The sequence below is a fragment of the Rutidosis leptorrhynchoides genome, chromosome 5, assembly GCF_046630445.1.
Source record: "Rutidosis leptorrhynchoides isolate AG116_Rl617_1_P2 chromosome 5, CSIRO_AGI_Rlap_v1, whole genome shotgun sequence".
In the NCBI taxonomy this organism is placed as follows: Eukaryota; Viridiplantae; Streptophyta; class Magnoliopsida; order Asterales; family Asteraceae; genus Rutidosis; species Rutidosis leptorrhynchoides.
This window is the reverse complement of record NC_092337.1, coordinates 434024464-434034748: the sequence shown is the minus strand read 5'-3', so window position 1 is coordinate 434034748 and position 10285 is coordinate 434024464. Positions and strand designations below refer to the sequence as shown.

The 10285-nt window shown below is 31.6% G+C and overlaps 1 protein-coding gene across 1 annotated transcript; it reads right to left on the bottom strand.

The window, feature by feature from the left end:
• Nucleotides 1-1890: 1890 nt before the first annotated feature.
• On the bottom strand, nucleotides 1891-2896 carry LOC139850076 (uncharacterized). The gene is made up of 4 exons (XM_071839671.1): nucleotides 2778-2896; nucleotides 2538-2683; nucleotides 2296-2439; nucleotides 1891-2153 (listed from the first exon to the last, which is right to left on the bottom strand). The coding sequence occupies exons 1-4, from the start codon at nucleotides 2894-2896 to the stop codon at nucleotides 1891-1893; spliced, it is 672 nt and encodes a 223-aa protein (XP_071695772.1).
• Nucleotides 2897-10285: the final 7389 nt, after the last annotated feature.

Here is a 10285-nt window from a genome sequence, read left to right as displayed (position 1 = left end):
CATCTTTTGATTTTGTTTATTATTTTGAAATTGAGTAATTGATTGAAACTCACCGGTTTAGAGGTAACGAGTATGTTTCCTCAATTTCTGCTTTTATTACTTAACGAATTGCAGTAAGGATTTTAAGAATACGAGTGTGATTGATGCAGCAATAAATATAAATCGAGATCTTGTTTTGTAGTGGATGATTGGGTCGACAGAACTTCACGAGCAAGAAGAAAAGCAGAAAAAATAAAGATAAAAGGAGTCTGCTAAACAATTACGCGTCTTTATATTTTTATATCTTATATTTAGTTAATATAGATAATTAATAATTATAAATACAAATATAATACTAATAATACTTCTAGTATTAATAATTAATATTAATAATAATGTTAATGATAAATATAACAAATAATTATAATAAAAATGATGATTTTTAATAGTAAAAATGATAATAATATTATTATTTGTGCTAATAATAATACTAATTATAATAATATTAGTAATAATAATAAAAAAATTTGTATATATATTCATTTACATAATAATATTAACAACACTAATATAGCTGTTAATATTTAAAGTAATAATAATAATACTATAACAATTATAATTTAATTTATAATTAAAGTTATTATATTAAATATTAATATTACATATTATTAATTATGTAATATATAATAACAATATTAATAATATTAATAATAATAATAATAATAATAATAATAATAATAATAATAATAATAATATAATAAATACCTTTTAACTTGTAATTATTTATATATCAAATTATATATATAACTCATTTTAATGAAAATACTAAAAGTAATAACCCTATTAATATAACAATTATATTTAATACATTAGTATTACATATTATAGATTATGTAATGTAATTGTATATAATATTAATGAGTACTAAATTTTTATATTTTTTAATAATAGTAATATTTAATAACAACGAAAATATAACAAGTTACATGTTCCCATAATAATTAATGATACCGATATGGATATTAGTAATAATAATAATAGTATAACAAATATATATATATATATATATTTTAACTTGGCTTTACATCTAATTATTACTATTATATATTATACGATAACATATGTTGAATATTTAATATTTATATATATTTATATATTTACAAATAGACGTTCGTGAATCATCGAAAGTAGTCGAAGGGTAATTGCATATATGAAAACAGTTCAAAAATTTTGAGACTCAACTTTACAGACTTTGTTTATCGTGTCGAATTCATATAAAGATTAAAGTTTAAATTTGATCGGAAATTTCCAGGTCGTCACATAGTTCAGGTTTTCTTAAAACATTGACCACGTTATGGCTAATGATGTTTTATTAAGGTAACATGCTCGCACGTATATTATTTTTCAACCATATAGTATCTCCGATCACAGTCGTTCGGTCCTCGGGATGCAAAACAATGGCTCTTTTCATCCGAAGCCATTTTGTTTTAGTAATCTTGTGGTCTTTAAATCTGAGTTTCTAGACACCATTAATGTAAGTAATAAGGATTTTATGATCCCCTTCTCATTCACTAAATCCTATATATACATAATACATAACTCGGTGAACAAGACTATAACAAACATACCACACTAAACACAATATGATTATGGAACAAATATAGTTTGAATATAACTCAACTACGTACAGATGATAAGTATATATTCACGCTAATACACTCACGCAATTTTAGCGGGAATAGGCCGCATAGTGAGACTGTCTCAAAAAACCTCGAACAAAAGATGAGGTAATCTCTTAGTGAATATATATGCAATCGAAACCAGCATAGAACGTGGAGTACATGAACTTCATCAAAGCAACTTTCTCTCAAACAAAATGAATGTCCATCTCATTTGTTTGGTGCATTGATGTTAAATGGCATTACCGGATAGGTAAATTGCAGATACGTTGTCACAAAAATAAGATTGCACTTGGTTGTGGACAATGTAACTCAAAAAACAAATTGAAAACCCAACATGTATCCGAAACAACATTAGCGACTCCGCGATATTCAGCCTCTGCACTAGAACGAGATAAAGTGGGTTTACGTTTAGACAACCACGAGAAAAGTTATCACCAAGATATACGCAATAACAATAACTAGAGGGCCAAGCATCTGGACACTCTGCACATTCTGCATCAGTGTAAGCAATAAGTTGTTGACTTGGGGAGTGATATAGATGTAATCAATAATCACGCGTGCCTTGCACATAATGAACTATAAGATGTAACGCATGTAAATGAGACTCTCTCTAATCAAGCATGTAAAGGCATACCTGCCGAACTGCATATAAAATATCCAGACGAGTAAATGTTAAAATACTGTAAGGCACCTGCTAAACTCCGATATTTGGTGTGACCTGCAACAGGGAGGCTGTAAGAAGCACCCATCTTTGATGCGCTATTAACATGAGTACGTACTGCATTATAGTTAGACAAAATAGCAGTGCAATTATGTATTTTGCATAAGTAAATTAATTTAAAAATAAGTTGTTAGAGTTATGTTGAACATCAATACCCACAAAATAGCTTATTGGCCAGAGATCTTTCATTGTAAACTCACGTTCATGACGATCAATAATTGCAGTCAGGAGTGAAGTGCTAGAAGTAGTAAGAATGATGTCATCAACGTAAAACAGAAGATATGCCGTATCTTGAACCTTGCTATAAATAAAAAGAGAGTTGTCACACTTTTTGTTAACAAAGACATTACTAGTGACAATCAGAAAATCATTGGTATCATGCGTGTGGAGCTTGCATGAATCCATATAAGGATTTTTTGAGTAAACACATATGATTCGGAGAGTGTGGATCAAGAAGTCCCAGTGGTTGATGCATATACATTGTTTCTTGATGATGACCATGAAGAAAAGGCATTTTTTAAGTGGAGAATTGACCAAGAATGCAATAAAGCATTAATAAGGACGGTGTGTATAGTAGTAGGATTTACCACCGGGCTGGAAGTCTCATAGCAATCCAATCCTACCTGTTGTGACCTACCATCACACACTAGAAGAGCCTTAAAATGCTCAACAGAACTGTCAGATTTTATTTTATGTTTAGAAACCCACATAGACCGGATAATATTCATATTAGGTGTCATCGGGACTCAAACCCACGTCTCGTTATCAATTAAAGCATTAAATTCATTAGCCATGCCCAGTTTTCAATTAGGATCAAGTAACGCATCTTTAGGATTTTGCAGAATGGGGGACAATGTAGATGAGACCGAAAGATTAAAGGGAATTTTAGATTTGTGAAATCCTGACATACTAAGAGTATGTACTCTACGAGTGGGTGGAAGTTGAACCGTAGGAGATGTTCTAGAGGATGGTGGACTGTTTGTTGAGGAGATGATGGGTTACGATGGCCTAAAAGGTGACGAAAGGGATGGTGGGGAAGATTGAGAGGAGTGGGCCGAGACAGAGGAAGAAGTAGATATTTTAGGTTGTTATTGTTGGGTCAGAGTTGTATGGGAAGGTAGGAGTGCGGGATCTGTTGCAATGGCCCAAAGTAGAGGAGATGGATCATCAATAAAAGTTGTATAGGATGGAGTGGTAGTATTTTTCAGATTGGAGAAGGGAAATTTCATTTCAATGAATGTAACATGTCTATCAATAATAGTTATCTTTGTGGATAAATCATAACATTTATACCCATGATGGTGAGGAGGATCTCCAAGGAAAACGCAAGGTGCAGAGCAGACATCCAGTTTTGTTGATGGTAGCGGAAGAATGAAGTGGGTAATATAGACAACCAAAGGCACGTAAGTGAAAGTATGCGAGATGTCGTTTGTAAAGTAATTGTGTAGGTGTAGAGATTTGTAGAAGTCTTCTCGGAATTTTATTTAAGAGAAAAGTAGCTAAATGTAACGCGCGATGCCAAAATTAAGTGGCATAGAAGAATGAGAAATAAGTGCACGAATGATGTTATTAATAGCACGAATTTTGCATTTAAATTTACCATTTTGAGAAGAGGTGTAAGGACACGAGAAGTAAAAAGCCATATCATTTGAGGCACACAAGTTATGGAATGAATTATTATTGTATTCTTTCCTATTATCACATTGAAAAGATTTTATGGACATGTTAAAACTGTGTTTTAATGTAAGTGGAAAATGTAAGGAAGGTAGAAAAGACTTGGGATTTATTGGTAAGACTGGGTAGATATCGCCTGGGCTATTGTATCTCTTTATTGGCGTGACCTTCGGGAAGTTCTTCACAACAAAACCGAACGGATCAAATTCAAGTGAAATATGGTTATCATTAAATATACGACAAACAGAAATTAAATTTTTAATTAAATTGCGATAATGTAAGACATGTTTTAAAAGTAGATCACGAGAAAGGGTAAGGATGTTAACGTTACCTTAACCTTATATTGAAATGCCCTGACCATTCCCGACGATAATATTTTCTGAAATGCTCAGAGGATAATATGACAAAATTTTACGTAAGGACGAAGTCATATGAGATGTCACACTCGTATCCATGTACCAATTCTCATTAAGTAGATGAAGTGATAAGGTGTGAAGTGCGGCTTCAATATCAGTGGGTGCGTAGCTGGATTGAGATGCCGAAGTAGAATGAGCCTGCTTGTTGTGGGAAAAGGGCAAGGGGGACTAGTCCACGGCTTCCAAGCCCAAATCTAATACTGAGCCGAGGTAGGGTTCCAATTGTGTGGCTTTGCTTGCGAGTAATTAGGGTAACTAGAAGTAGGGAATTATTTTCTGCCTCGACCACGACCTCCATGACCACGATTGTATAAACTCTAACCACCCCCATGACCACAATAATTAGAATAACTTTGATTTTGTGGTGGACCAGGGTTATAGGTGAAAATCCTTAATCATTATGATTTTATGTTTGTTTAAGTATATTTGATGATCACGGGGAGTATATTTATGTATAAGTATGTACATGTATCTATATAGATGATGAAGGTGATTATTGTTATGATGAAGATACAAATTCAGTAGCAGAACTCAAAGCCAAGATTCAATACATCAAAGTTAGTTACAAGGTGTGTGGCGGATATTAGGAGAGTGAAGAGATGATCATACTTTTTGTGCTTGAGTTATGTGGGAAAGGGTTACTATTCTTAGGTGTGGTGATGGTATTTATACTCTATACCATCCCCACTTATATCACTAATATAGAATGCAACATACATCATATTTTTAGACCTAACATTCTCCCCCTTGAAGTATGTTATGAAAATCTTTAATGTCTTGAACTCTCCCCTTTGAAATAATAGGTGTAGTTGTAGGCTTAAAATGAAGAAACTTCTTCTTTTGAAAGATTTTTTGTTGTTGACTATTGATGTAGTTGTTGGCTAAGTCTTGATCACAATGCACACCACATTTTGGTTTCTCTCCCTGGTGTGCGTTGTTCAGATATGTATTTATTGAATTGAGATGGGTGAAGGAAAGAGCTTGTTTGATGAATTTTTTAGCTCTCCATTGAACGTTGAATCATCTCGCTCCCCCTAATCGAACATAGGGAGTTGGATTTGTTTTTGTGAAAAGTTATTATCGAAGATTTGATGCGCAAGTTTAAGTAGTGGGTTTTTCGGTTTGCTTTGTCATTGTTTTTGGCGACCAATTTGTAGGCATGGTCTAATTGATTGATTGACCTTTCATTCCATCGAGATTTGATCACAGATCTTGGTTAAAAGGAAAGTTACTCTTTAAATGAGTACTTGAATGGTTTTAAGGTATTTTAAAAAAATGGTGGTTTGCTCGAGTTAATGGAAGATTTCTCTGAACTTGATTGCTCCGGTTTATGAGGAAACCAACCATATTGATAACAAAATCCTGTGAGTACCCCATATTTCCCATATGTAGGTTATAAAAATGGTGGATTAAGTTTGCTTTGGTACTAGAAATAAATTCGTTGTCCATGTGAAATAGATTTGTTGGGTTTTAAAACATTGGGATTTTCTGGTGAATGAGATTTCTTCTTAACCATAGAAGAAGAACATTTTGATTCCTAAAGATGCGGCTTAGTGCACTCTAGGAGTTCGACTTGTGTACCCATCGAAATCATTGTTAGTTTTGGAATTACTGTCGATTTAACATCTAATACATGTTGTAAATCCGAAATGCGTGTTTAGAAGTCCTTAGTTAATGTTCGGTTAAAAGTCTGAACATGATCAACAACAGTGCGAAGTTGCAAAAAATGGTTTTAGAATTAAGCTCGAGTTTGGAATTGAGATGACTATTTTCTTCTTTAAGATGAACACTTTCCTCTTTGAGTTGATAATGCAGTGTCTCTAAATTCAGTCGTTCCTTGTTGAAAGAATCTTTTTGACTTTGTAGTTATGCATGATGCTTTGAAATTTATTCTTTCGACCGGAACTTTATTCATTGCAAGCTCATCTACCCGATTAGCCATGTTTGAAAGATTCACTCTTGAAGGTTCGAAAGTTGTTGTTCAAGCTACATAAGAATTTAGATGAGAAATTATCGAGAAACTGAAATTTTGAGAATTTCGTTAGAAATTATAACGAGAATCATTAAATTTCTTGACTTCGTTAGTCCTTCCCGTTACAAAGTTAATAATATGACTCGCGAGCCCGTTTACAAAAAACGACCAAGATATCTTTTACAGGGGAATGGCGCGACGCGCAAATACCCTGCGCGGCGCGTCCCAACACTGATTTTTGAACCATAAGCTGATCTCAAGTCTGCACTTCAACAAATCCACCAAAATAGTTCAAATACAATTTAGACCTGTTTGTACACAATCAAAACATGAAAGTATCAAGTTTAAACATTTAAATAATTCTAATTGACCCTTGGGACATCAACAACCCATTACAATGATAAGATGACAATTTCAACTCAAATGAGTTTGATACAAAAATATAGATCCAAGCACGGTGTTTGAGATTATAACTACCCAATCCTATACTTCCAAAGAAAAGCAATCTTCTAAGCATACATCCCACGTTAGGTATATATTAACGTTGAAAGGTGAAGATTGAGGGCCATAATATGTATCGGGTTGTTAAACGTCTTTGTGGCCTAGAAAACTCGTGTGTAACCTTATGTGGTCTGAAGGAAAATCTCCATGAGAGGGTCATCAACTATAGAAAAGATTTAGATGTGATTCAAGTTCTGCTTGATTAAAAATCCCGTAATAGTGACATTCGGAAGAAAAAAAATGATGCACTTAGATTATTCAATGAAACGTTTTTGGATGAGGAAAGGTTTCTAAATCAAAAAATCTAAGGTGGAATGGTGATAATGCTAAAAACGAACATATATTTCATAGCATTATCCCTCAAGAAAGACAAGCTTTTAGTTGCAGTTGTCCTATTTAAAAGGAATATTCGTTTAAATATTAAAAGGTGAAGATAAAAGGCAGATTCGACAAATTGAAGACGCAAACGACCAAAAAGCTAAAAAGTACAAAGTACAAGCAAAGAGGTTCAAATTATTGATGAGGAACGCCTAAAAATGACAAGAGTACAAGCCGCAAAATGCAAAGTACAAGATATTAAATCATACAAAAGGACGTTCGAAAATCCGGAACTGAGACATGAACCAACTTTCAACGTACGACGCAACGGATCGGAAATAATAAATTAACTATGTATATAAATATAATATAATATATAATTAATTATATAAATTATATATTTATATTATATTTATAATAAAAACCGTCGGCAGCCTTGGATCCTTTGTTTGGTGAGCTGAAATTGAGGGGACCGCACTCGCAGAGGTCTGAAGAACAAAAGGGACCGCACTCGCGGAGGTCCCATTTCTTATAAAAAGGGATGCAGTTCAACGATTTTATAGACGGATATATATTTATATTTATATTTTCTTTACCCAATTTATGTATCAAGTGTCACTCCAAATCGTAATCACAATTTGTAATTTTAATTTTAAGTTAGTGATAATAATAAGGTTCGATTAGTCAAATGTTTTAAGGTTTTGTAAGTCGAAACTCTGTCCGTGTACCGCTACGCTATTAATACCCACTGTAAGTTATGTTTATGTTATTTTCATTAATGTCTCGTAGCTAAATTATTATTATGCTTATTTAATGCCGAAGTATTCGTGATGTTTGACTAAATATTAAATTTGGGTAATTGGGCTTTGTACCATAATTGGGGTTTGGACAAAAGAACGACACTTGTGGAAATTAGACTATGGGCTATTAATGGGCTTTATATTTGTTTAACTAAATGATAGTTTGTTAATTTTAATATAAAGATTTATAATTGGACGTACCTATAAATAACCATATACACTCAATCGGACACGATGGGCGGGATATTTATATGTATGAATAATCGTTCATTTAACCGAACACGGGAATGGATTAATAGTCTATGGAATTATTAAAACAGGGGTGAAATTATGTTCAAGGACACTTGGCATAATTGATAACAAAGTATTAAAACCTTGGGTTACACGCAGTCGATAACCTGGTGTAATTATTAAACAAAGTATTAAAATCTTGTTACAGTTTAAGTCCCCAATTAGTTGGAATATTTGACTTCGGGTATAAGGATAATTTGACGAGGACACTCGCACTTTATATTTATGACTGATGGACTGTTATGGACAAAAACCAGACGGACATATTAAATAATCCAGGACAAAGAACAATTAACCCATGGGCATAAAACTAAAATCAACACGTCAAACATCTTGGTTACGGAAGTTTAAATAAGCATAATTCCTTTATTTTCATATTTAATTGCACTTTTAATTATCGCATTTTTATTTATTATCATTGTATTTAATTGCACTTTTAATTATCGTACTCTTTAATTATCGCAAGTTTATTTTATCGCACTTTTATTTATCGCAATTTCATTATCATTATTTATTTTACGCTTTAAATTAAGTCTTTTATTTATTTAGTATTTTACATTAGGTTTTAACTGCGACTAAAGTTTTTAAAATCGACAAACCGGTCATTAAACGGTAAAAATCCCCTTTTATAATAATAATATTACTTATATATATTTGTATTTTTATAAATTAAAACTAATATAGCGTTAAGCTTTGTTTAAAAGATTCCCTGTGGAACGAACCTGACTTACTAAAAACTACACTACTGTACGATTAGGTACACTGCCTATAAGTGTTGTAGCAAGGTTTAGGTATATCCATTCTATAAATAAATAAATATCTTGTGTAAAATTGTATCGTATTTAATAGTATTTCCTAGTAAAAATAAAGCTATTTCATATACACCTCGCATAACACCAAGTATTTTTGGCGCCGCTGCCGGGGATCATAAACGCCGAAAGCACAACGCTAAAAAAAAAGTTTTTATAAAAGTTTTTGTTAAGTTCTTTTTATAAATATAAGTTTTAAAAATAATAAAAATATAAAAATTCAAAAAGAAAGAAAAATACATTTATATTTTTAAGAGTTTATAATATTTATAAGTATTTTTATTTTAGTTTTAAAATTAAATTTTTATTTAAGTTATATTTATATTTTATGTATAATATAAAAAGTAAAAAAATAAAAATATAAAAAAAAACTGAACCTGTAAAAATCGACCCCTTTTGAGCTGAAATTGAACCCTCCGCGACTCGCGGAGCATTTGAACTGGACCATACCGCACTCGCGGAGGTCTTCTGACAGGTCAAACCCAGGACTGCAATTAATACGAAATTAGGGTTTAAAATTTTATTATTATTAATAATTAGGGTTTTAATTAAATAAAATTAGTTTTAGTTTTATTTTAATTTGTATTTTTAAGTTATATGAAGTTTTAATAAATTATAAAATTAATAGTTTTATAAAATAAATAATATAAAAATTATATTTTTATAAAAATTATATTTTCATAAACTTTAATTATATTTTTTATATTTCGTACCTTTTTAATCGTTTCTTGTAATATTTTTAAATTTTTTTCGCTCGTATTTAATTTAAGACATAGTTTTTTGCCGTAGTTATTTTATTTCTAGATTTTTAAGATTTGCCGTAAAATCCCTTAAGTGCTTTTTCTTAGACTAAGATTTAGGTGCTTTAGAATTTTACGACGCTACAAATTTTAGTTTCTTTTTAAGTTTCGACGCGCTACTTTCTTATCTTTTATTCACCGACATTTTTCGACGCGCTCTTTTTCTCTCTTATTTCTCGCCATTCTAGTTTTTAGGACTTAGAATTTTCTCTATTTCTTATCTAATATTTCTTTAAATTTCAAACAAAAAATTGTTTTAAGTGGTTAAATTGATAGACATCAAAATTTTCTGGTTCGTAGTAATAGTTGGATTTGTACTTGG

Bases quoted from the DNA above. Each gene is read 5' to 3' on its own strand.
- LOC139850076 (XM_071839671.1), bottom strand. From the start codon at position 2,896: ATGCCTTTTCTTCATGGTCATCATCAAGAAACAATGTATATGCATCAA. The intron at 2,440-2,537 runs GTATTGATGTTC...ACTATAATGCAG, and splicing joins GCCAATAAGCTATTTTGTGG to TACGTACTCATGTTAATAGC. The intron at 2,154-2,295 runs GTATGCCTTTAC...ACACTGATGCAG, and splicing joins TTTTATATGCAGTTCGGCAG to AATGTGCAGAGTGTCCAGAT.